General features: G+C 37.5%; 1 protein-coding gene across 3 annotated transcripts; it reads left to right on the forward strand.

The window, feature by feature from the left end:
* The first annotated feature begins 398 nt into the window (after positions 1-398).
* On the forward strand, positions 399-27476 carry LOC149844959 (autophagy-related protein 9-like). Of its 3 annotated transcripts, none has more exons than XM_089997399.1 (10): positions 399-619; positions 3233-3888; positions 3971-4291; positions 4722-4944; positions 6669-6848; positions 10835-11041; positions 25329-25406; positions 25506-25576; positions 25683-25793; positions 26375-27476. In XM_089997399.1, exons 2-10 carry the CDS (start codon positions 3311-3313, stop codon positions 27219-27221), a joined length of 2616 nt encoding a protein of 871 aa, XP_089853525.1. In that variant the 5' UTR covers positions 399-619; positions 3233-3310; the 3' UTR covers positions 27222-27476. The 3 variants fall into 3 exon arrangements, with proteins under 3 accessions (XP_089853525.1, XP_089853528.1, XP_089853527.1); XM_089997402.1 differs by having other exon boundaries at positions 399-616; XM_089997401.1 differs by having other exon boundaries at positions 399-612.
* Positions 27477-27755: the final 279 nt, after the last annotated feature.

Consider the following 27755-nt stretch of genomic DNA (forward strand, 5'->3'; position numbering starts at 1 on the left):
CGTCAGTTTTTTTTTTGGAAAGAAGGGTCCTATAACAGTACGGTATGGTCTGGCTTTTAGCTTTTTTATATCTCTCAGGTCAGTTTATACCGTATGGACCTTCTATCTTCTCTAAAAAGATTTTTTTTAAGTACGACCAAAGATGTAAGAGAGTCCGATTCAGTATTTTTGACCCCAAGCGATTCGGATTTAAAGACCCCAGTCCACGACTCGGAACAGTAAAAAACAAGTGAGAGAGTCTCTCTCTACCACCATCCTGCGCTTCTTAGAATTCTTGTTTGTCTGTGCTATTATACGTGTTGCCTTCCTCCTCTTAGTAAAAGAATCCACGTCTCCCTACGAATCCAAGAGAGAGAGAGAGGAAATATAAAAAAGTGAATAGACTCCCTTTTACGCCTTTTCATCTCATATTTTCGTTACCCAACTTTTTGTGTTCGGTTTTTTTCTCGGCCCATCTTCTCTATGATTGCCAAACCCCTCTTCTCCCACAATTTGTCTTTCTAGCTGTCTTGCGTCTGAAGGAATCAGATTTTGCTCTTCTTGGGCACCGCAGGAGGTCCGTCCTTTGGACGGCTTCTCGTGGTTTCTGTGACTGACCGGAGGAATTCGTTCGTGGGTAGTCCGTAAAATCCCTTTTTTCGTCTCCTTGATTGTTATTTTTCTTTTTTTTTTTCTGTGATGATGGGTGTCGTATTTATCTGGTTTTTGTTCGTCCTTTGAACGGAATTTATTTGTTAGTCGTTGTTTTAGACATGGGCGAGGATTAGTGTGTTTCAGTGTTTCACTTACGTCGTTGTAGAGAAGGTGTACTCTTATTCAAGAATCTGAAAATAAATAAAAAGAATCCGTGTACGTTTTTATGAGTTTTTTGCGGTGTAAAAGCAACGGTTGTTTCACAGGCCGAACGGTTCTTTCGTAGGAGTTTTTCTTTGCTTTATTTCGTTTTCTGCATTAGTTTGTTCGCCTCTGATATGCAAAATATGTGTATGATAGTGAAATTTGAGAGTAATCTAAAATGGTGGCTTCTTTCTTTCTTTCTTTTTCTTTTCGTTGCTCAGTTGAGGTCTATTAGTCTATCTACGAATGACGTGCAACGTGGTGCTGATACGGGCTTCATTGAATGTCGTCGTTGTTTTTTCTTCTTATATAATTCTATTTAATTCTCTCTCTCTCTCGGTTTCTGTTCCCAAACCACTCAACTTTCGGATGATCTAACTTGAAATTTGACCTATCCGGATTTTGATTCTTCCCCCCATTGTGTCTTTTTTTGAGCTTCCCTTTTCTTTTCTTGGCCAGCTGTTTACTGAACGATAAAACAGGTATATCGACTTTGTAGTGTAAAGTTATCAGGAGATCACTATTCTTGTTTAAGTGGCCGGAATCCCTGGGCTTACATATTGCAACACTTACCGATCCTAATTCAACTCCTCGAACCTTCTTTGTTTTGCTATTTAGTGCAATTTCCCGTATTGATCGTTCAACAAATGCAGTCTCACTTAAGGCAGATTTGGTCTTCACCTGAGTCACCAACTTTGGCTTTTTCATTTAGAGACTAACTTGGATATTTTCCAATCTTGATAAGAGATCAAAAGGCTAGACTTCCTTCCCCCCTGATATCCTCTATAGGTTCTCCTAGGTATAGTTGAATATCTCTTATCCATTAGGTCATACCAGCTTAAGTACTTAGATTACTATGTGCAAAACATGGACATAACAACTTCAACGATTCTTGATTACCATAAACTGTTGTTTTTGCCAACGGCTGGTATGATGTGTGCTTTTCAAAAACCTCTCTCTCTCTCTCTCTCTTTGTGGCTTCGTCAAAATAAAAAAATACAAAAAATAACACGTACATGATCTATTATATCTATGAAAAATATGTAGTATATTTGTGGAAGCACCCAGCACCAGCATTGTGAAGTACCAGTGTCAACATGGGTAAGCTGTGCACTTGAGGTATACAAATAGTCATATCCAAATTTACGTATGTGCTCTGTTGCGGTGATACAAAGTTGTTGTGGAACATCAAAATATGGTAAGACATTTTTATGTTGTATATATGATTTTTGGCAAAAAAGTAAAAATGCTTTGTCTAATCTCCTTTGGTAGCTTCATGGATGAAACAAACCATGGCATTCACTTTGAGTTTGTAATGTTTAATGGATTGCAAAAATTACTTCTCCCATTTGCTGGTATTTGGATATCTCTTGGGTCTACATGAAAAGGCTTTCAATCATGCAATGGTCTTTAGGCTGTATTTGATGTATGTTGGTGCCCCGATATGCCAACCTGTTGGAGGATACAGAGCTATGAGATGCTGCTGAATTATTTTTTTGATGCTTTGTTAGTAGCCTAATTTTAAAAATAAGGGTGCACCACTAAGAAAAACACTCAAAGATCGTAAACTTAAGCTTTCCCTCTGGGGTACAGTACTATTATTATTTACAAGGAAGACCACGTTGGATTCACATTTGTTTGTTCATTGGAAAAGAGAAAAGGGGATATGAAGAGAAAATTGAGAAGCAGAAAGTGACCAGTCTTAAAACTAGCCTGTTAAAGGTCCATTCTATGAATTTTACCCCAACTCTCTACTTGAGGTTCATTCTGACCGCATATCATCAAATTCTTCTATGGCATAGACTACAGGAAAGCAAATAGAAGGTTCAGGTCAATCACTCTATAATTGTTTTAGATATTCAAATTTTTATTAGTGATTGGGCTTTCCCTGTTCCTGAGAAACTTTCATGTTATTCTAGTTCTTCTACTGAATCATAGTTATGAAGGAGATAGTCTATAATTCCTTTCCAATTATCTGAGAAGCCTTTGATGAAGGACGTTGGTCTACAATTCCTTTCCGTTTAGCCGTGAAAGCCTTTGATGAAGGACATCAGTCTGTGATTCCTTTCCACTTATCCAAGAAGCCTTTGATGAACATCAAGTTTCATGTACTGACCGATTTATTTATGCTATTGGATTCAATGAATTAACCTTCTATTTCTATCAAATAGCATTGATTATTTCTAAATTTGAGTTTCAATTCAGCTGTGTATAATTCAAATCTGTAGCTTTGTATTGTCTTGATCTATGGTAGCAGCGGAACTAACTGATCGCAGGATTTGTTTTGGTTTGTGTGCTTTTGTACCATGCCTGCATTTTGTTCCTGCAAGAAAATTCTTTCTACTTTCTTATATTTTTTCTACTTTCACAAACTATTTTTTTCCTTGTTTTACAGCTTATTGCAGAATCAATTGAATTATGAACTTTGGTGGATTAAAGCACCACATTAACGTGGTATGAGCTCCTAGGGAAAATGTTTGGTGGCCAGAAGGGTCTCAATGCTCTTAGCAGATTAAAGTTGAAATGGTCACGTGGTGAATCATCTTTATACACTGGGTTGCTTAGTGATGTGCCCCCTGAAATTGAATTGTCTGGTTACCAGACACTATCTAGTGTTGCAAGTGAGAGCCTGTCTGGTCTTCTGGATTGTGAGAGCTTAAAGTCCGAACCAATTGCCGATCTTGATCTCTTCTTTGGAAGGATATATAATTATTATTGTGAGAAGGGGCTGTGGTGCATTATCACAAAATGGATCATTGAGCTCCTATGTCTTGCATTCACCATCTCCTTTTCAGGGTTTATGCTGTTGTTTGTTGACTGGGATGGTTTACGGAATGTCAAGTGTGGAATAGAAGCTGTTGAATCTGGGATCAGGCCTTGTAATCTTTTTCAGGAAGCTCTTTATAAGAATCCTTTAGTGCCCTTCACATTTTTCAAAGGAATAGTCCTTGTGTATTTGGGATTATTTACTATCTACTGGATATTTTGCTTCTTGCGTTTTTTCACACAGTTGAAAGAAACTCTTAAAATCCGTGATTTCTATTACAATAGGTAACTGCAAAGCACCCTGGTTGCTGTAGTTGAATTAGATTTGTTATTTCCTTGAAAGTCTTATACATTTTTTTTCCTGTAGACTCAACATTACAGACAATGAATTCCAAACTACACCATGGCCTGCAATTTTGGAGAAGGTTGTTCAGTTTCAAGCCTCACAACAACTTTGTGTTGTGAAGGATCTTTCTGCACATGATGTAATTATGTGCATCATGCGTAAGGATAATTACTTGATTGCCATGATCAACAAAGGAGTCCTTGCTCTGCCGATACCTAAGTGGGTCCCTGGAGCTGGCCCTGCTGTAAACTGTGGAGCAGGTCGAAGAAAGAATCATTTAATACTGACAACTAGTCTTGAGTGGACTTTGAATTGGTGCATTCTACACTGCATGTTTGATAGGTATTGTTACTTGTAATAAGAGGAAACTTAGGTTTAGTAGATTTCCCATGCTTCTTTCATGCCATGGATTCTTTGAACTTCTTGATAGCAGGTTCCTGTATTATGTTAAACTCTGAGTATAAAAGCATTGCCTTTATTTTTGCTACCATCTTATTGTTATCTTTTTCTGTCCATGTGTGGGTCAAAACCTAAATATATGGATTTACTTTGTGAATGGTTTCTTGGTACTTAGTTAATGTCTTTTTGGTGTTTTTTTGCCATAGCTGATGTCATGCAGTAGCGTGTTCTCCATCTATGGTGCTCTGCAGAACCCTCCCTTATGTTCTTTGTTTGCTGTTTGCATTACGCTGTTTCAGTTGTGACTTGTCTTAATGGACTGTATTTAATTTATAGCTTTGGTGCTAAAACAGAAGGCTATCTGTTTTTCCAGGAACTTTTCTATTCGAAGGGACTTCATTTGTAATCCTTCTTTGTTGAAAAGGCGTCTTATGGCTGTTGGGCTTGGGATGCTTCTGATGTCCCCATTCCTTGTTATTTTTGTTTTGGTGTATTTCTTTCTGAGGCACGCTGAGCAGTTCTATAAACATCCAAGCATGGCATCATCTAGAAAATGGTCGAACTTGTCAAAGTGGATATTCAAAGAATATAATGAGGTAGTGTTTAATCCTATTGTGAATAAACTTTGAATTTTAATTTAACCTTTTTTATCTTATTGATAAGTTATCAATATGGAATATTTTTGTCAAAAAAAAGGAAATTCTGTTATATTGATAACTTGATATCAATGATATGCACTTTTTGTGGTTCTGTTGTTTTTATTTGTTTTTGTACTTTCTTACCCTCTAAAAGATGGATAATTGTTAGAAACCTAAAGTACAAGGTAGGTAATCCTCTTTCAGATAGCATTAGTTATCAGTTGTGTATTTACAATAATTACAATGAAGCAGTAAAGACTAAAAACATATGTTCTTCGGATCAGGGCAGCTGCTGCCTATGAACTTTAAGTTTCATGGGAATCAGCAGTGTATCTCATCTATCTTTTTCTTTTCAAAGTCAAGATGGGGATAGGCCCCAAGGGGATTTGAATTGAATGCCCGTTGGTGATTTTATAAAGAGATTTTATGCTTCTTGTGGTACAATGGACTGAGTGATTTGTTAGGATAATATAGAGGTGAAGTGTCAATCAATATTGCTACTTTAGCCAACATTAGTATAAGCAACCAAGTGTGGGCAATGTGATGATAAAGAGTTTGAGGTGTGAAAGGCTCAAAAACAAGTGATAGTGAATTGTGAAATTCAAGATTTTTATGAAGCTCATAAGAGCATTTTATACTATTTCAAGATGTATAACGTATAATGTCTAATAAACAATGTGTTTTTACCTACTATATAAAATCACAAGCTGACATTGTGATATTGCATCCAAGAAGGCAAAAAACCATGCATATATCAGGAATTCAAACTTTACATCTTTAACATATATCCAGAATTCCATATATTCATAAACCAATCTGAATTCAATGTTGAGTGTAAATAGAATTGAAGATGTCAAATTCAACATTTAAAAAAGGTGATAAGAGCAAATCTCAATATGGTGACTGTTGTGGACTATGCTATCATCCTTTTCCTTATGAACTTGTCTTTTCCCCCCTCCCTAAAAGTCAACTTTACACAAAAGTACCCAGATGAGATTCTTACAGGTGTTCCTTTAGTTGCTCAGTCCCTCCTGAGTGCTTACCTGGTACATGGGCCTTGGTGTAGCCTTCACCTAGGTGCTGGTTTGGCACCTAACCCATCTAAGCACACCATTGAGTACATAATTAAAAGCGTCACATATATTGATCTTGACCATATCTGGGTGAGACATTTTCTCAGGATATTATAGGATTTTCCTGTACAATCTCAGGAAAATCTAAACATTTTAAGAACAAAAAAGGTTAAAAATTATGCAAATACGAAAGAAAAAATAGATTTTAAATTCTTTTAGATCTAAAGAAAAGGTAAAAAGTGTAAAATACAAAAAAACATGGATTAAGAAAAGACATCATGTTTAAAATATAGGAAGTTATTAAAAAGTATTTAAGGGTAAAATATCTTGATATGTTCAAAATAAGGATGATATGTGAGAATGGTTTAAAGCATAATTAATTGGGTATTGTTGTGGATATCATTGATATTTTGAAATAGAGCGATATTATTGTCATGCAATGGAGAAAATGATTTAAAGGGGAAAATATTGCCATATTTCAAAAAGTTTGCAGTTTTAAAATAATGCGATATTGTTGAGATATATTTTATAATAGTTGTAGTGTCATAATTTATTGGTGCAAATTTCTCATCTGAATGATCCAGACCATGTTCATTCTGTGTATTTCAGGTTGACCATTTGTTCAATCAGAGGATAAATGCCAGTGTGATACATGCAGCAGATTACTTGAAGCAGTTTCCCTCGCCTATTGTATCTTTGATTGCCAAATTTGTAGCTTATGTGGCCAGTGGCTTTACTTCTACTTTGATCTTCATTGCCTTTTTGGAGGAGTCTCTGCTAGAAGCTCATGTATGTACACGTGTTTTGTTTCATTCTTTTGCATTATTTGTGCACTTTCTCTTCAGTAGTGTGGACCTACCTGACGAATGGGGAATTTCATAGGGATCAACAAGATTGTTTCAAATGAGGAAATAAGTAATTGAATAAAGTCAAATGTTAAAAATAGATTATTGTTCAACTGCTCCAAAATTAAATATTAAAAAATGTTTAAAGCTTACTTTGCATTGCCTTATATGTAAAAGCAGAAGATTACATTTATTTAAATGAAAAATTACCTTTTTGGTGAACACATAAACTAGTTTCAAAGCATTGTTCACAAGTATGAAGCCTACAAAAATTTTTCATGGATAAATATTTGGGACAATGTGTTTGTTTAATATAACCTTATCACATGTTTGATGGTAGTGACTGCTGTAAATGATTGTCCTCTTGTGTTGTTGTGGACATTGCTTCTCTCTCTCTCTCTCTCTCTATATATATATATATATATATATATATATATATATGCTAACCACTTTTCTAGCTAACCGGATTTTTGAAGGGTTTTCCCCGTGTATTACTTAAATCTGACCCAGAAGATGTGTTCTGCATGGTCGATTTACTAGGAAATGAAACTTGGAGCATTTTTTTCTGATGAAAAACAATGATTTTTTAAGCCTTGAATATTTAGGAAAATCTTAGACCATCAATTTCTTAAACCTTATAAAAAACTACCTGCGTATCGGAATCAGATGATCCAAGAGTCAATTCCTATAAAATCACTCATGTAGAACACATTTGTACGGTCATATTTAAGGAAAACATGAAAAACCCTTCAAAACCCTGGTTAGCACGGCAGTTAGCTAGAAAAGTGGTTAGCAGCTACCACATTCTCATTATTATATATATATATATATATATATATATATATAGTAAGGAACCCCTAGCTGAAACCTATGTCACATGGGTGCGGGTGCGGGGGTGCGGCACTTTAAAAAAACTTGGGTGCGGGGGTACGGAAAAATAAATAAATAAATATATATATATATATATATATATAATTTTTAAGGTTTAATAGTTAACAACAGTAACACTAATCAATGTTCATCTTGGGCATGACCGAGTCGAGCTAGGTCAATTCGGGTTGGGTCAGGCTCAGGTCTACCCAACCCCACTTTCATCCCTACACTGCAGTGGCGTAAAACATAAATGGACATGATATTTTACCGGTCAAAGCAATTAACTTTTCTAATGCATTTATTGATTACTTATAGCGAGAGAGTAATTAACCACCTTGGAACTTTTTTTTTGTTAGATAGTACAAGCCCTCCTCCCCTCACCGATTGCACATTGGTTGGCCTCCAGTTGGTAAAACCCTTGAGGTCCCCTCTGCCCACCTGAGGAGTACCACCTTTGAACTTTAAAGTGATTCTACCAGACTACCATAAGACCCTTTTTAGAATCTGTAGTTGGGATGGGCGTTTATTAAGTTTATGTATTTGAAGAAGTGGCAGCTGCTAAATTCATGATTTAGCCTAAATACAAAAGAGAAAGGGATTCACTTCTCATCCCAATGCATAAACGCCAATCCCAGTGCCGAGATTCCAAACAGGCCGTAAATTCCATTGGTGGTGGCCACCTCCAAGGTATATATCCATAGCATTTCTCATCATGAATTTATCCTAGAAATTGGAATCCCGTGGAATCAAGAAATTAATGGGAACTGAGCAGTCCGTTCCTTTGGTAAATCTCCACCCCTCGGCCGTTACGTCTTTGCTAGCCTCTAAGAAGTTTCTTCCCAAGATAAAGTAACTAAAAATCATGTAGAATTAATTCTTCTTTCATTTTCCATGAAACCCCTTTAAGTAACCATTAGTGGTAACGTCCTTATTTTTTCCATAATGACGAGGAACATGTATCAGCTAGTATTTACCTACCAAACACAAGTTACATGAAGCAAACAAATACTCCATCAAGCAACCATTTCTGTTTTTTTTTTGTCCAAAAAATGGACACAAATGACCCTGGGTGTGTTGACCGCACCCAGGATCCGGTTGACCGCACCGGGTGCCGCACCCACGTCGCGTCGCATAACATCGACGCAGGTGAGGCACCCGGTTGGCCGAATCCCTGTGACTTAGGCTGAAACTCATAGGGGGCGGTTGCTTTTTGTAAATCTAACCCCATGGATGTGTTCAGCTGCACTTCAGCATAATCAAAATAGTAGGAATGGACCCTTGGATCTTTTTTTTTACGTAAAAATATGATTTTTTGAGGGTTGAAAATATGGAACAGTGTAGGCCATTGATCCCCCCAAAATTCTCACGTTGCAAAAACATGATTTCTACTAAACCCAATATGCAGACCACATCTGGAGGGTCAGATGTGCAAAAAAAATAGAAAAATGAAAATATTATAGTTTTTCACTAGGAGGTTCCTTACCCACGAGGGTAGCAAACATAATCCCTATATATTTATTTGTTGGAATAATATTTAGTCATGTAGACCTGGCCATCCTAATGAGCTAGAAATCATAGGTGTGGGTTGTGATTTAGCATGGTCCAAATGCTAAGAGCCAGTGTTTGGATCATGTTTTTTATAAAAAAAACACGAATCTATGAGCTGAAAAAATGTCGCACATTGAAGGCTATTGATATCTCAAGACTCATAAAATCATGCCTACCTGTCATAATCGGATGATCCAAGAACCCATTTCCACTAGCCAAACCATATATATATATATATAGAGAGAGAGAGAGAGAGAGTAAATGCTACGGTGCTCTGGGAGCACCTGCACCCACCTAGTAGAAATCATAGATGCAGGTTGTATCTTCTCAATTAGGCTTCATAGATGTGTTCAGCATAGTTTAGTTGATAGGAATCATGTTTTGGATAATGTTTTTTGGACATAAAATAAGATTTTTTAAATCATGAAACTTTGGTACAATGTAGGCCATTGATTTTTTAAGGTCTTAAGAAACCTATACAAACATTACAACCACATGATTCAAAACTTATTTTCTACTTAAAAAGGCATGTACATCATATCTATAAGGTCTGATCAACCAAAAACTCAAGAATTTTGAAAAATCAAAGCTTTTACTAGGTGGGTAGGTGCTCACAAATCACTCTGTCATATACACACACACACATACAGCACAGGTGTTTTTCAAAATAGTGACATGGTCATGTGTATATTTGCAATCACACATCTAAGTGTATCAGAATGCAACTAGGCTACTTCATTAATCACTCACTGCACAGAAGATAATGTAAGAAAATATAAAATATATGTCCATACTATTAGCTTACACTGTCTTATATGTAAGACCCAGCACTAACACTCAGAAGTACCAGCTTCGACATGAGCATACCAGGTACTAACAAGTACCTTTTTTACATGGCTTGTAGGTTTTTTTTTCTTTCTTTTCTTTTTTGCATATATGCTTCAAACAAAATTAGTAGCATATCAACTGCAAATGTTGTAGCTAGAATGCCTATAGGAATGACTGTATGAATGTGTAGTTATTATGTGCGAACTCTTCTATCTGAGGCTTTTATTCCCTTCAACTTGGACACATTCCTAGGCAAGGACCCACGGAAATCATGGGTCATTAATTTAGGGAGTGGACCAGTAATTTCATTCCTAACTATTTGGCTATGTCACATAGGCGCAGGTGCGGCGATTCGGCACTTTAAAAAAACTTGGGTGCGTAGGTGCAGGGAGGGTATATATACAATTTTTAACAGTTTTAAGTTAACACTATGTGTATGTGTGTGCATTTATGTATTTATATACATAATATAGATATAACTGGACTTGGTTAGGGTTAACTGAATCTACTTTTGGACAAAAAATGGACCTCAGTGTGGTTGACTTCACCTGACACAAAGGAAGGGTGCGACGCGGGTGCGGTGCCTTGTTAGAAGAGTCTGTGTTACATAGCTATTTGGCTTCAAGTTACTTTTGTTTCTTTTGTTCTTTGACATTTTGAATTTATCATACATCATTGCAGATATTTGGACGAAATTTGTTTTGGTATGCTGCTATATTTGGTACTGTGACAGCTATTAGTCGGGCGGCTGTGACAAATGATTACCAGGCCCATGATCCTGAGGGGGCAATGTCTCGAGTTGTTCAACATACCCACTACATGCCGAAGAAGTGGCGTGGTAAAGAGAACACTGATGGTGTCCGGATTGAGTTTGAAACCCTCTTTCAGGTAACACTTATTGGCTTCTTCACTTTGTTGTAGTTGATATTCTCTCAATGTTTCATTTTTTTTTGTTACGGATAAGTATCAATCTTCTTCTCCAGGTTTTCATTGCTATATGTTTTAAAAATTTGGGAGATTGCTACTTGGTATGGGTAGAAATGAACTTGATTAGAATCAGCCTCCTAGGGGTGCTGCCACATTTTGCAAAATTTTATATCGATATCTTTGGGATTATGATGACTATTTCAAAAAGCCTATTTTTAAGGAATCTCATCTCATATTTTGTATGAGGAATCTGTCTTCATTTTTAATCTCTACTGATTGTTGTCTTGCATTTTTTATTAGATATACAAGATAGCAATCATGTTTACTGTACTCTCAACTAAGAAAGAGCAAATCTTGTTAATAAAGAAAAGGGAGACTAGAGATTGCCAAAAAGCTGACATAAATAAGATAAATGCTACAGTGTCTCTATTCCTTTTCTTAAAATCTGCCATTTTACCTGCAATAATGGTTAGAAGGAACTAAGAAAGTATAGAGGGAAGAGGGAGAATAGAAGAAGACAAAAGAGAGACGACAATGAAGAAGAGAGAGTAGGGCCATCTATCAGGCCCCTTCTTTCCCTTATACTTTATTTCACCATCTTTTGGCTCATCAAAAAGGTGGACAAGTATGACCCTCATAAAAGGGTCCTCATGTACAAGTATAAAGTCAAAAGGTCAAACTAACTAAAAACATAGTCAATTACATGTGGACATCAAAATGAACCCTTTTGAACACCTTTCCAAAATGACAAGTACAAATCCAAGAAATATCCTCACTAGTCCAAGCAACTGAGGTGCAAATTCTCACCCACATGCATATGCATAGGATGAATCAGGTGAGTTAAATCAGAAATTTATATCATTCCTTGCACGCAAGAGTTTCATCATTTTCACCCGTTGCAATCTTGTCCATTTATCTCTCTAGAACAAACATGCATAACCATGAAAAGACTGTTCAACGCCCATTTGGAGTTCTGTTGATTTCAATTATGCGGAATTTAGAGAGGTGGGAGAGAACTGCTAAAATACATGTAATTCATATATATATGTAATTGTCTAAAATACCCGATAGGGGTATTTTAGTCATTTCACAAGTACCCGATAGGGGTACTTGTTTTTCTTCATTTATTTTCCCCTTTAATTTTTGTAATTTATATTTTTTATTTTTATGTTTTTTGCTCACACAAAAGGGGCCCCACCATGAAGTCGATGGGGCCCCCAACGGTCACATTTGTGACCGTTGGGGGCTCCCAACGACTACATGGGGAGCCCCTAGGTGGCTCTCCTTAAGGCCTTATGGCCATCCCCCCTCTCCTTCATTTGTGTATATATAGGGGTGAACCCCTCTTGTATTCTTCACACTTGAGAGCTCTCTCTCTTTTTCAACAAGAGATTTTTATATTTTTATGTTGTGTTGTCTCTTGTGGGTTTGGGTGTTAGCCCTTTTGTTTGTTCATTAGTGAATGTTGTAAGTGCTAAATGCACTCTTAGTTTTTCCGCATATTTCATTACATGGTATCAGAGCCTTGTGTATGCTCTTCTTCTTAATATAGCTAGTTGAGTAGTTATATTATTGTTTCTTGTATCTGTCTTCGTTTGTTCTCTTGTGAGTGATTAAATGGAAGGGGAACAAAAGATTGATCTCTCCTTCAAGCTCAATGGCTCCAACTACATGATGTGGGCCGCCGCCATGGAGAACAACTTCAAAGGTAAAAAACTTTGGGGATATGTTATGGGCACCATTTCGGAACCACAACTCCAACTCACTGAGATGGATGGTGATCAAGAGAAAGCTCTTGAAGGAAATGCTCGCATGAAGGCCATTGAAGATCACCAATCTAAAGTGGAAGATTGAGAAAGTAAGCATGCGAAGATTCTTGCTTGGTTCATGAACAATGTGGAGCTCAAGATTTGCGCTAACATTGCTAAGTTTCGGATGGCCAATGAAGCATGGTTCTTTATGAATGGTATGTTTACTCAAAAAGACCTTGTTCGTCAATTCTTTCTTCAAGAAAAAATCCGGACTATCAAGCAAGGAGAAATGAGTGTAAGAGACTACTATAGCACTCTTGGACCCTTATGGGATGAGTTATCTTTACTAGAACCAAAGTGGGTTTCTAGTGTGGATGTGGAAGTAAGAAGAGAACAAATGGAAAAAGAACACTTTTTCCAATTTCTACACGGGCTTAGGCCCGAATATGAACAAGTTAGATCTTCCCTTCTTCATAGATCTAAGCCTCTTCCCTTGGAAGTTGCCATAGCCGAAATATGTCAAGAAGAAACTCGTCTTGGCATGATTAAAGGAGGAGATGATGTTTTTGTTAAAATATATGTAATATATATATTTTTATATATATATATATATATATATATATATATATATAAATATATTTGTCATTCACTACCCGATAAGGGGTAGTTCTGTAAACTCGCCCAATAGGGGCATTTTAGTCTTTTTCTTTTTCTATTTTTTCCTTTTACCTTTTTCTATTTTTTCCATTTCTTTTTGTCTTTTTTTATTTTTCTTTTTGTGCATTTAATGCACAGCCATTGGGGGCCCCAACAAAGAGTCGTTGGGCCCCCAACGGTCACAATTGTGACCGTTGGGAGCCCAACGACTCCTTGTTGGGACTCCCAATGGTCCCTCTCTCTTGCTTTTCTCTAACTATCCCTCACTCCTCTCTTGCCTATAAATAAGTGGGGTCTCCCCCTTTGTAATGTGTGGCTTCTTCAAGCCCTTTAGTGCATTTATAAGATTTTATGCTTTCTAGCCATTATTGGCTTTTGTGTATGTCCTCTTTTGGACTTGTTCTTTGATTTCTATGTGTGAATGTCCATTGTAGGACATACATTTCTTTTCCGCATATTTCATTACATGGTATCAGAGCCTTGGTTGTGCTCTTGATTCATATAGCTAGTTGTCTAGCTTTCTCTCTCTCTTTGTTTGTCCTCCATTCTTGACTATATAATGGAAGGAGAACAAAAGATTGATCTCTCCTTCAAGCTTAATGGTACGAACTACATGATGTGGGCCGTCGCCATGGAAAACAACCTCAAAGGTAAAAAGCTTTGGGGATATGTGATGGGAACCATTAGGGAACCTCAACTTCAACTTACGAAAATTGATGGTGATCAAGAAAAGGCTCTAGAAGGAAGTGCTCGCATGAAGGCTATTGAAGATCACCAATCCAAGGTAGAAGATTGGGAAAGTAAGCATGCAAAAATTCTTGCATGGTTCATGAACAACGTGGAGCTAAAGATTTGCGCCAACATTGCTAAATTCCGCCTAGCAAATGAAGCATGGTTCTTTATGAAAGGTATGTATACCCAAAAAGACCTTGCTCGTCAATTCTTTATCCAAGAAAAAATCCGTACCATTAAGCAAGGTGAGATGAGTGTAAGAGATTACTATAGCACTCTTGGACCTTTATGGGATGAGCTATCCCTTCTTGAACCCAAATGGGTATCAAGTGAAGATGTTGAAATGAGAAGAGAACAAATGGAGAAAGAACATTTTTTCCAATTTTTACATGGGCTTAGGCCCGAATATGAGCAAGTTAGGTCCTCCCTCCTTCATAGATCAAAACCACTTCCATTGGAAGATGCCATAGCCGAAATATGCCAAGAAGAAACACGTCTTGGCATGATTAAAGGAGGAGATGAAGTTCTTGCCGTGTCTAGACCCGGCAATCATATGAAAGCATATAAGCCTCCACACTTTGGGAGGCAAAATAACTATAATGGCAATTATAGGAAAGCTATTTGCCATCATTGTCAAGAACCGGGTCATATAAGACCTAATTGTCCAAAGATAAATGAGCCTCCAAAAGGTAAAGTTGCTACTATTGAAGAAGTTCCCCAAAAGAAGGAGGAGCCAATGAAAGGGAAAGAGTCCTTCTCCCTTGCTCAACTATCTGAAGCACTTCAAATTCTACTCAAATCGCCGTCAACTTCGGGAGCCGCCATTGCCTCTTCTTCTCCTCCAGGTACGCCTTCTTGGATTCTTGATTCTGGAGCATCTTTTCATATGACCCCTATCGAAAATGAACTATCCAATGTATGTAGCAACTCCAAAAACTCTTTTGTCTCCACCGCCGATGGTACCTCTTTACAAGTTAAAAGTTTTGGAACCTTAGATTTTTCGAAAGATTTTTTTGTGCCAAATGTAAGATTAGTACCTCAACTTAATTTAAATCTTTTATCTGTCTCTCAAATATGTGATCATGGATGTGAAATCTCCTTCTCAACCAAGGATTGCTTTATACAGGATCTCCAGTCCGGGAAGCGGATTGGGCAAGGCCATAGGAGGGGAGATCTCTACTACATGACCAAATTGAAACTTCCCACTAACTCTTTTTGTAATCATGTCCAAGATAAAAATATAGAAACTTGGCATCAAAGACTTGGACATCCAAGCTTCTAAAAAATGTACTCCTTTCCCTTTGGAAAGAAATTTTGTAATGAGAAACATTTTGTTTGCAAGAGTTGTATTTTTGGAAAAATGAAATCCACCCCCTTTTCAAAGAGAACATTTGTGTCAAAAAGACCCTTTGAATTAATTCATTCGGATGTTTGGGGTCCTTCTCCGGTCATATCAAAAGGAGGATACTCATATTATGTTACTTTCATTGATGATTTCACTCGATATGTGTGGATCTATTTTCTCAACTTAAAATCCGAAGTTTTTAACTTTTTAAAAAAATTTCATATGATTGTCAAAAATCAATTTTCAACTAATATCTTCATTCTTCGATCCGATTCCGGTGGAGAATATCTATCAAATGAATTTCAAGAATATTTGGAAATCAATGGAATTTGTCATCAAAGGTCATGTCCTAGGACTCCCCAACAAAACGGTCTAGCCGAAAGAAAGCATAGACACATTTTGGAAACCACTAGGACTCTTCTCATTTCCAAAGAAATTCCTAAATGCTATTGGGCCGAAGCCGCCTTAACCTCCACTTATTTGATAAATAGAATGATATCCTCATCCCTTCAAAATATATCTCCATATGAAAAACTTTTTGAAAGAACACCCAATTTTAATAGGTTAAGAATTTTTGGGTGTAAGTGTTTTGTCCTTACACATAAAAGAGATAAGTTATCTCCTAAAGCTATTGAATGTGTATTCTTAGGATACGGAGAAAATAAAAAAGGTTTTAGGTGCTTCGATCCCAAAAGCAACAAACTATATGTATCCAAAGATGTTACCTTTTTGGAAAATGAAAACGGCTTTGAGAAAAATAAAGATATTGATGAAAGCGAATACAACAACAACAACAACTACGCCTTCATCCCAAAACAATTGGGGTCAGCGATATGAACCAAAAAAGAAATTCATTTTGGGTCTTCCACATGAATCCTTTTCCTCCAATCATTTCTATCCAACGCCATGTCCTCGGTGAGGTTCAAAGCATTCATATCCTTTCCTATCATCTCCATCCAAGTCTTCCTAGGCCTACCCCGACCTCTTTTAACTAATATATTTTCCCATTTCTCCAACCTTCTAACTGGAGCATCATTAGGCCTTCGCCGAATATGTCCAAACCATCGTAAACGATTCTCTCGCATCTTATTTTCAATGGGTGCAACACCTACCTTCTTACGTATCTCTTCGTTCCGAATCTTATCTTTTATTGTATTTCCACACATCCATCTAAGCATCCGCATCTCAGCTACACTCATTTTTTGAATATGATGTCTCTTGGCAGCCCAACATTCCGTACCATATAGTAAAGCGGGTCTAATAGTCGTCCTATAAAACTTTCCCTTCAACCGCAATGGCATTCTACGATCGCACAGCACTCCAGTAGCACTTTTCCATTTCATCCACCCAACCTTTATCCTATGATTTACATCTCCATCAATTTCTCCATACTTTTGAATGATGGATCCCAAATATTTGAAATAATCATTCACCGGTATATCTTGCTCACCAAGCTTCACTACACTCCCATCACTACTTCGTTGCTTACTAAACCGACATTCCATATATTCAGTCTTACTCTTACTCAACTTAAAACCTCTAGCTTCCAATGTCTGTCTCCATAATTCTAACTTAGCATTAACCCCAGCTCTAGACTCATCAATCAAAACAATATCATCAGCAAACAACATACACCACGGTACATTTTCTTGAATTGATCTCGTAAGCTCATCCATCACTATCACAAATAGGAAAGGGCTTAAAGCAGATCATTGATGAAAGCGAATATGCTTTCTTATTTGATCTTCTCTCTCAAGAAGATGTGACTCCTCACCTAGAGGATGTTCCCAATGATTTAGAGGATACTCCTCTTAGTAATGATGAAATTAAAAGTAATGATGTTGAAAATAGGTCAATTCAAACCTATGCTAGGCGTGGTCAAGAAATTCTCATAAGTGCCTTAGAAAAATATTCTCAAAATTCCAACATAGAATAAACCTCTTTAAGGAGATCTAGCCGAATCTCCAACCCTCCTAATAGGTTTGTTTCCTATGAATCCCTAACACCTAAATATAGGGCATGTCTAATTGCATTACACTCTTATCATGAACCATCACACTATAATGAAGCCAAAAACATTCCTCAATGGGTTGAAGCCATGAAACTAGAACTTAGTGCCCTTGAAAAAGCTAAAACTTGGGAAATAACTTCATTACCCACTGGAAAGAAGTCTATTGGATGTAGATGGGTCTTTAAAATTAAAACTAAAAGTGATGGGTCATTAGAACGTTATAAAGCTAGGTTGGTAGCCAAAGGATATGCTCAAGAGTACGGAATAGACTATGAGGAAACCTTTGCTCCCGTAGCTAGAATGACTAGTGTTAGGACTCTTATTGCGGTTGCATCCATTAAAAAATGGCCTATCTATCAATTGGATGTTAAGAACGCATTTCTTAATGGCGAACTAAGTGAAGAGGTCTATATGGATCCTCCACCAAGAGTATCCATTGGTGAAAACAAAGTTCTTAAACTAAAAAAGGCACTATATGGGTTAAAACAAGCTCCAAAAGCTTGGCATGACAGATTTAGCAATGTGATGACTAGCTTAAATTTTCGTTCATGTTATACTGACACTGCGTTATTTGTGAAAAGTGCAGGGTCCTCTGTAGTTATTTTACTACTATATGTTGATGATATGATCATCACTGGAAGTGATGAGCAAGGAATCCATGATATTAATAAAATTTTAAAAGAAAATTTTGACATGTCTGACCTTGGTTTCTTAAGATATTTTCTAGGTATTGAAGTTGCATATTCACCCCGAGGGTATATTCTCTCTCAGATGAAACTTGGTGCTGACATTTGTGCCAAGTCTGGAATTTCGGATGATAAAAAGACAGAAACCCCTGAGGTTATCAATGCAAAGCTAAGGCTGGAAGATGAGACACTTCTTGAGAATCCTACTCCCTACCGTCAACTCATTGGGTCTCTGACATACTTATCCATCACTCGGCCAGACATAGCTCATGCAGTTCATTCCGTCAGTCAATTTCAACATGCACCTACAACTGTGCACATGAGTGCAGTCTTAAGGATTGTCAAATATATTAAGAACACCATAACTAAGGGAGTTTTTCTTTCCTCTTCATCATCACTTGATTTAATTGCCTATACAGATGCTGATTGGGGAGGAAATCCCAATAATAGAGTCTCAACCACTGGTTTTTGTGTTTTCTTAGGTGACTATGATTTCTTGGAGATGCAAGAAGCAGCATAAAGTATCATTGTCCTCAACTGAAGCGGAATATCGTGCAATGGCCACTACAACCATGAAGCTTGTGTGGCTTAGGAGTCTCCTCTGTGATATGGGCATCGTCATCTCAACTCCTTCGAAGATGTGTTGCGATAACAAGAGTGCTATCTATATTGCAAGCAACCACACCTTCCATGAGCGTACTAAACATATTGAGATGGATTGCCATTATGTTCGAGATGAATACCTAAAAGGAACCATTACACTGCCCTACGTCACATCCGAGTACCAGTTGACGGACTTCTTCACCAAAGCTCTTGCTGCTCCTCGCTTCATGTTTCTTCTCAACAAGCTTTTCGTTGTATCCCCGTAAAGCTTGAGGAAGGGTGTTAAAATATATGTAATATATATTTATATATATATATATATATATATATTTGTCATTCACTACCCGATAAGGGGTAGTTCTGTAAACTCGCCCAATAGGGGCATTTTAGTCTTTTTCTTTTTCTATTTTTTCCTTTTACCTTTTTCTATTTTTTCCATTTCTTTTTGTCTTTTTTTAATTTTCTTTTTGTGCATTTAATGCACAGCCATTGGGGGCCCCAACAAAGAGTCGTTGGGCCCCCAACGGTCACAATTGTGACCGTTGGGAGCCCAACGACTCCTTGTTGGGACTCCCAATGGTCCCTCTCTCTTGCTTTTCTCTAACTCTCCCTCACTCCTCTCTTGCCTATAAATAAGTGGGGTCTCCCCCTTTGTAATGTGTGGCTTCTTCAAGCCCTTTAGTGCATTTATAAGATTTTATGCTTTCTAGCCATTATTGGCTTTTGTGTATGTCCTCTTTTGGACTTGTTCTTTGATTTCTATGTATGAATGTCCATTGTAGGACATACATTTCTTTTCCGCATATTTCATTACAGTTTTGGCCCTATCTAAACCCGACAATCATGTAAAAACCTATAAGCCTCCACACTTTGGAAGGCAAAATAATTATAATGGCAACTATAGAAAAGCCATTTGCCATCATTGCGAAGAACCGGGTCACATAAGACCTAATTTCCCTAAGTTGAATGAAGCACCTAAAAACAAGGTTGCCTCCGTTGAAGAAGCTACTCAAAAGAAGGAGAAAACTATCAAAGGGAAGGAGTCTTTTTCTCTTGCCCAACTATCGGAAGCACTACAAACTCTACTCAAGATTCCATCAACCTCGGGTGCCGCCATAGCTTCTTCCTCTCCTCCAGGTATGTCTTCTTGGATCCTTGATTCTGGAGCTTCCTTTCATATGACTCCTCTTGAAAATGAGCTTTCCGATTTGTGTAATAACTCTAAAAACTCCTATGTTTCAACCGCCGATGGTACATCTTTACAAGTAAAAAGTTTTGGAACCTTAAATTTTTTTAAAGATTTCTTTGTGCCAAACGTGAGAGTGGTACCTCAACTTAATCTAAATCTCCTCTCTGTTGCTCAAATATGTGATCATGGATGTGAAATCTCCTTCTCAACTACGGATTGCTCTATACAAGATCTCCGGTCGGGGAAGCAGATTGGGCAAGGCCATAGGAGGGGAGATCTCTATTACATGAGCAACTTGAAACTTCCCACCAACTCTTTTTGTAACCATGTCCAAGATAAAAATATTGAAATTTGGCATCAAAGACTTGGACATCCAAGCTTCTTAAAAATGTACTCCTTTCCATTTGGAAAGAAATTTTGTAATGAGAAACATTTTGTTTGCAAGAGTTGTATTTTTGGCAAAATGAAATCCACCCCGTTTCCAAATCGAACCTTTGTGTCCAAAAGACCTTTTGAGTTAGTCCATTCCGACGTTTGGGGTCCTTCCCCGGTCATGTCTAAAGGAGGATACTCCTCTTACGTTACTTTCATTGATGACTACACTAGATATGTGTGGATCTACTTTCTCAATTTAAAATCCGAAGTCTTTGACTTCTTCAAAAAATTTCATATGATAGTCAAAAATCAATTTTCAAGTAATATCTCTACTTTTAGATCTGATTCAGGTGGAGAATATCTATCAAATGAATTTCAAAATTATTTAAAAATAAATGGAATTTGTCATCAAAGATCGTGTCCTAGGACTCCTCAACAAAATAGTTTAGCCGAAAGAAAGCATAGATACATCATGGAAACCACTAGGACACTCCTTATTTCCAAAGAAATTCCAAAGAGTTTTTGGGCCGAAGCGACCTTAACTTCAACTTACTTGATAAATAGAATGATATCTTCATCCTTACAAAATACATCTCCATATGAAAAACTATTTGAAAGAACACCCGATTTCAATATATTAAGAATTTTCGGGTGTAAATGTTTTGTCGTTACTCATAAAAGAGACAAATTATCTCCTAAAGCTATTGAATGTGTTTTTTTAGGATATGGAGAAAATCAGAAGGGTTTTAGATGTTTTGACTTGAAAAATAACAAACTCTATGTATCCAAAGATGTAACCTTTTTGGAAAATGAAAATGGTTTTATGAAAACTAAAGATATTGACGAAAGTGAATATGCTTTATTATTTGATCTTCTTTCCCAAGAAGATGAGACTCCTCAAGAAGAAGAAATCTCTAATGAGTCGTTGAATGACCTAGAGGATGTTCCTCTTGACAATATTGAAGATGAAAGTGATAGACCAATCCAAACCTATGTTAGGCGTGGTCAACAAGCTCAAATGAGCGCCTTAGAAAAAAACTCTCAAGGGTCCAACATAGAAGAAACTTCTTTAAGGAGATCCAGCCGAATCTCCAATCCTCCTAATAGGTTTGTTTCCTATGAGTCTCTAACTCCTAGATATAGAGCATGTCTAATTGCATTACACTCATTTCCTGAACCTTCACATTATAATGAAGCCAAAAACATTCCCCAATGGGTTGAAGCCATGAACTTAGAACTTAGTTCCCTTGAAAAGGCAAAAACTTGGAAAATAACTTCATTACCCACTGGAAAGAGATCGATTGGATGTAGATGGGTCTTCAAAATTAAAACTAAAAGTGATGGTTCATTAGAACGCTATAAAGCCCGATTAGTAGCAAAAGGATATGCTCAGGAATACGGTATAGATTACGAAAAAACTTTTGCACCCGTAGCTAGGATGACCAGTGTTAGGACTCTTATCGCCGTGGCATCAGTCAAAAAATGGCCCATCTATCAACTAGATGTTAAGAATGCTTTCCTAAATGGCGAATTAAATGAAGAAGTTTATATGGATCCTCCTCCAGGAGTGTGTATTGGTAAAGATAAAATTCTCAAACTTAAGAAGGCATTATATGGTTTAAAACAAGCCCCAAAGGCTTGGCATGATAGATTTAGTAATGTAATGATAAGTTTGAATTTTCGTTCATGTTATACTGACATTGCTTTGTTTGTGAAAAATGCAGGGTCTTTAGTAGTTATTTTACTACTTTATGTTGATGATATGATCATCACTGGAAGTGATGAGCAAGGCATTAATGATATTAAGAAGGTTTTGAAAGAAAATTTTGACATGTCTGACCTTGGTTTCTTAAGATATTTTTTTGGGATTGAAGTAGCGTACTCCCCTCGAGGGTACATTCTCTCTCAGATGAAACTTGCTGTTGACATCTGTTCCAAATCTGGTATCTCCGATGATAAGAAGACAGAAACCCCATAAGTCATCAATGCAAAATTAAGGTTGGAAGATGAAACACCTCTCGAGGATCCTACTCCCTACCGGCAACTTGTTGGGTCTCTAACCTACTTATCCATCACTCGGCCAGACATAGCGCATGTCGTCCACTCTATCAGTCAGTTTCAACATGCTCCTACAACCGTGCACATGAGTGCGGTCTTAAAGATCGTCAGATATATCAAAAACACCATAACTAAGGGAGTCTTTCTTTCCTCTTCCTCGTCACTTGATTTAATTGCTTATACTGATGCTGATTGGGGAGGAAATCCCAATGACCGAGTCTCAACTACGGGATTTTGTGTTTTCTTAGGTGACTCTATGATTTCTTGGCGATGCAAGAAGCAGCACAAAGTATCATTGTCCTCAACGGAAGCGGAATATCGTGCTATGGCCACTACAACCATGGAGCTTGTGTGGCTAAGAAGTCTCCTCAATGATATGGGCATCGTCATCTCCACTCTTTCGAAGATGTGTTGTGACAACAAAAGCGCAATCTATATTGCAAGCAATCACACATTCCATGAGCGTACTAAGCATATTGAGATGGACTGTCATTACGTACGTGATGAATACCTAAGCGAAACCATAGCACTACCTTACGTCACATCTGAGTATCAGTTGGCGGACTTCTTCACTAAGGCCCTTGCTGCTCCTCGTTTTTTGTTTCTCCTTAACAAGCTTTCGGTTATATCTCCGTAAAGCTTGAGGGAGGGTGTTAAAATACATGTAATTCATATATATATATATATGTTTATATATATATATATATATGTATTTGTCTAAAATACCCGATAGGGGTATTTTAGTCATTTCACAAGTACCCGATAGGGGTGCTTGTTTTTCTTCATTTATTTTCCCCTTTAATTTTTGTAATTTATATTTTTTATTTTTATGTTTTTTGCTCACACAAAAGGGGCCCCACCATGAAGTCGATGGGGCCCCCAACGACTACATGGGGAGCCCCTAGGTGGCTCTCCTTTTAAGGCCTTATGGCCATCCCCCCTCTCCTTCATTTGTGTATATATAGGGGTGAAACCCCTCTTGTATTCTTCACACTTGAGAGCTCTCTCTCTTTTTCAATAAGAGACTTTTATATTTTTATGTTGTGTTGTCTCTTGTGGGTTTGGGTGTTAGCCCTTTTGTTTGTTCATTAGTGAATGTTGTAAGTGCTTAATGCACTCTTAGTTTTTCCGCATATTTCATTACAAGAACAGCCACAGCCATCCATTTTGGACTGTTTCTTTGTGTTCTCAGAGCAGCAAATTTTTGTATGCAATTATCATCTCCATACATCAAGTTCATCCACTTTACTCTTCCCTGCCTACATGAATTTACTTGATTTCTACTTCTGACATCAAAGACAAAGCATGATGATGTGATTCAGTTGTCAAATATGCTAAATCTGATTTTCTTATTTTGTGTTGGTCATTGGAAGTATTCTACATTGATGCCACCATACTGGAAGGAGTTGAGGAGACCTGTACCATACTTTGGCTTGCCACTTTTGGATTGAAGACCCTTATTTCTCTACCGGAATTAAATACAGACCAAATAATCAAATCTTGGATGACTAGGTACTACTTGGTGGGCTGCCCTGACAACCTATATTTTTCTTGTCCATGTTCTTTTCCAGTTGTGGATCTCAAGAATCAGCAAGCTTGTTAAACCCTTGTTGTTTGCAAAGGTGCTAAGATGGAGAAGGGCACTGACTGCCCACTGCCACAGGTGAAATTTGGCATTTGCTTGATGGAACTTGTGATTTGAGCTATGGTTATGAAATGGGACTGGCTCTTAACCAAATATTAAGGTGGTTAGAGTGGTCAAAACACATATGGGCACTTGGGTTCCTCACAGATTTGCAAAGAGCATGTTAATGGATAGAGAGGATTTTATTTGTGGAATGATTGGGTTGCACTATCTGATACATTCTTAGAAGACTTTCATTTCCACATATGGAATGGCTTGAAAAAAAAATATTTTGGTTTTTGTAAGGATCTTAGTTGGTAATTCAACTGCCTTATAACTGAGGGTTTCAGCAACTTGGTATCATGTGCTCAAGCTGTGTTTTGCATTCTACATATGACTTCGAATTCATACGGATAGAGTATTCCTTGATTGAGACTCATGGTGGATTATTTTTAGAATAGGAATTTGGCAATTGTGGAAGTCTATGAGCAGATTGAGAAGAATCACTGCCTAGTCATTCATGTAAAAATCCGAATGGAAATGGATAGAGAGGGGCTGACATGCTTTGACCGGCGTGGGCTCTTTTGTATTGGTTCTTGCCATATTTGAATGGGGTTGGATCTTCATCAATACAAATGAATCATGTCCTTTAGTATCCATCCATCTCAGAATGAGTGACCAATGCCCTCAAAGGCTTATTTGGTTAATCTTCTTGTCTAATTACTTGCATCTTTGAGGGTAAAATGCATGTGTTCCCTTCACTTGTAAAAAGGAAAAATCTCTTGCAATCTGGATCTTCATCAATATAAACTCATCATGCCCTTGGTATCATCCATCTCAGAAGATGACCTCAAAGGCTTAATTCTCTTAGCTTATTTTTCTGCTGAGGGCACAAGTCCTCCACATTCCTGTCTTTTTTACTGTCAGCTGTAATGATACCATGCATTCTTGTTGAGGTGTTCTTTTCATAACCCTTGTAATAATTCTTACAGAATTTCTTTTTACAAAATAGAGCTATTCTTTTCAGCAGGGGGTAGAACCAAACTAAAGCTGGTGCAACACTCTATGTTGCCCTTGCAGAAATCAACTTTAATGTCATAAAATGATCTATATCTGTAGCATATACAGGCATGCACATACACAAGCACTTCTACATGTTACACATACATGCAGATGATATTTGTGGGCTTATGATATGTTTTTCCTTGATACTGCAGTGCACCCTGATGATGTTACTGGAGGAGATGGTCTCAATTTTCCTGACTCCATGCTTGCTTTTCTTCTTTGTTCCCAAGGTTAGTTTGTAATGCGCCTTGTATATTTTGCATGGACTCTTTCTTTAGAGTTTAATCCAGCCATTGCAATGATTGTTTATTGTTTGTCTCTCTTTTCAGCGTGTGGATGATATTCTGAAGTTTATTTCTGATTTCACTGTTCATGTTGAGGGTGTCGGCCACGTCTGTAGGTTGGTTTTCCATAGCTTTTTCCGGCGTGGCTTATAAAGCCTGTCAGTTAGATTCATCTTTACTGTCAAGACTTGAGACAGTTTCTCTTTTTTTTGTTTGTTTCAGTTTTAGCATCTTTGACTGTGAAAGACATGGAAATACTAATTATGGATCACCATTCAATGCACCACAAGAGAAAAGGAGCTCTCAAGGGAAAATGGAGAAGTCTTTTTTAAGGTATGTCATTGGATCTTCTAAGGTTTTGTTTTACTCGTAGACTGATTAATTTTAGTTGTTGGATATTTATCAGTTCATTCTTCTGGCATCCAGATTTTTTCTTCATTCTTTGAATTTTCCAAATATATGTCTTTTAAAGAATGTAGTTCCAGAAGTCCAATGTCACTTGTGTAAACAATAATTAAATTTGGATGGCAAATGCTGCATTTTCAGGAAATCCAGTGGTATGTAATTTCAATGAACCATCCTCATTATTCTAGATGATGAGACATGATATTTCCGTGCATATTTTTAAAATTGTTTGCACTATCTGTTACAGGGATATGCTTGTTTTATGAATTGTTGGATGTGACAGATTCTAGTTTTCAGGATTTGTCCTCTATATCTTGATCATGAATAAGTCGTCTTTCATGACCTGCCTTGAATTTTAAAGGCACAGAAAATACTTTCTGCATTTTTTGCCAAAGGCTTTACGTGAATTGCTTATTATTGCTGTTTGCTTACTAATTGGTTCCAAGTTCTTTAGTTTTGTTTTCTGTTTATCTATAATTCAGTTCTTTCTACCCATTTTATGTCAACAGCTTTAAGACATGTTATCCTAGCTGGGAACCGAATCCTGTGGGAATGCAATTTTTGTCAACTCTTCAAGATTTTTGGCTACAAGTTCACAGCCAGGAAATGTACCCAACATATTCACTGGCTCAGGCTTGGCAAGGGAACCAAAATTTGGATGGTCGAGATTATGGATACGGCGTTCGTTATAGAGAGGGGCTGCATGGGCAATGCTTACAAAGACCAACCTCTCCTTTTCCATGGGTGCAGCAGCATTCACCCTGGTTGGTTAATGTCAATCATCCCAGACATCCATACCTGCTTGATTGTTATTATACAGCGAGACCTGTACATGATGTAGATTTAGAAGCTGGAAAATCCACAGCTTCAGATTCATGTAACGAGCCTAGACGAGATTATTGGGCATGTAACGATATGGATTATGAGCCGAGGTTGCAGGAAAGATGGGGAATCTTTGCAGATGACCTGCAGAGAAGTCACTTGCAAGCATCTACTTCAAGCACAGTCTTCCGGGACACCTTGATTCAGCATCACGACATTGGTCATCTTGGACGGACCATGGAAAGCCACTGGTGGGCACGGTCAGGACCTAGGACAAATGGGGTGCAGAACAGCTTTCTAGAACCCCCGTGGTTCTGTGATCACAATTTCAATCATGCTAGGTACAGCTTCTCTGATAGGAGTTTGGAGGAGCATGATGGAAGTTCGAATGTGCGAAACTCCTGCAATTTGTTTTCGAATTATGGTGGTGATGATCATGATAGAGATGCAGCATTCAGTCTCCCATTTGATGATATTTACACTAGAACTTCTCGGACAATACTTGAACATACTGGCAGCGATGAATTGTCTTAGCATCTTCAATCATCCTGTTGGCATGTATGGATTTGATGGTTCTTGTGTCACGGTACCTCGAGAGTTTTTGCAATGACCAGCATGTAGCACTGGTCTGATTGTGAGCTTCCTCCCATGCCATTACTAGGGGCTCAAAGCTCTTTAAATCAAAGGGAGATTGGTGGTGCGGGATTTATTTTTTCTTTTGTACATAAATTCTATTACAACATTGAATGCCTGGTGTAGATTATATTATAGGTAATCATTCGTCAATCATGAAAATTTAATTAAAGCATCCACTCATGCGTTATGTCAATTGTGAAGATTGACAGATCTCTCTAACACAAGGGAATCCTCTGACTGGGTACCCCTTTTCTCTCACTAATTTAAGGATGAGGTTTTTGGTTGTCCCTGAGATTATCTTGATGGAAATTCAAAAAGTGATGGGCCACAAGAGATTGGTCTAAGACAGGTCCATATCTGTGATCCTAAGCAATATAAAAATTAGAGGGCTTGGTTTAGGCTTTTGGGGCTGAAGCCTGTTTATCTATCTAA

Source organism: Nuphar pumila, chromosome 2 (genome assembly GCF_984573655.1).
Source record: "Nuphar pumila chromosome 2, dmNupPumi1.hap1.1, whole genome shotgun sequence".
In the NCBI taxonomy this organism is placed as follows: Eukaryota; Viridiplantae; Streptophyta; class Magnoliopsida; order Nymphaeales; family Nymphaeaceae; genus Nuphar; species Nuphar pumila.

Coding starts and splice junctions, on each gene's coding strand:
- LOC149844959 (XM_089997399.1), top strand. CDS start 3,311: ATGTTTGGTGGCCAGAAGGGTCTCAATGCTCTTAGCAGATTAAAGTTG. Junction 3,889..3,970: donor CGTGATTTCTATTACAATAG/GTAACTGCAAAG, acceptor TTTTTCCTGTAG/ACTCAACATTACAGACAATG. Junction 25,407..25,505: donor TTTTCTTCTTTGTTCCCAAG/GTTAGTTTGTAA, acceptor CTCTCTTTTCAG/CGTGTGGATGATATTCTGAA.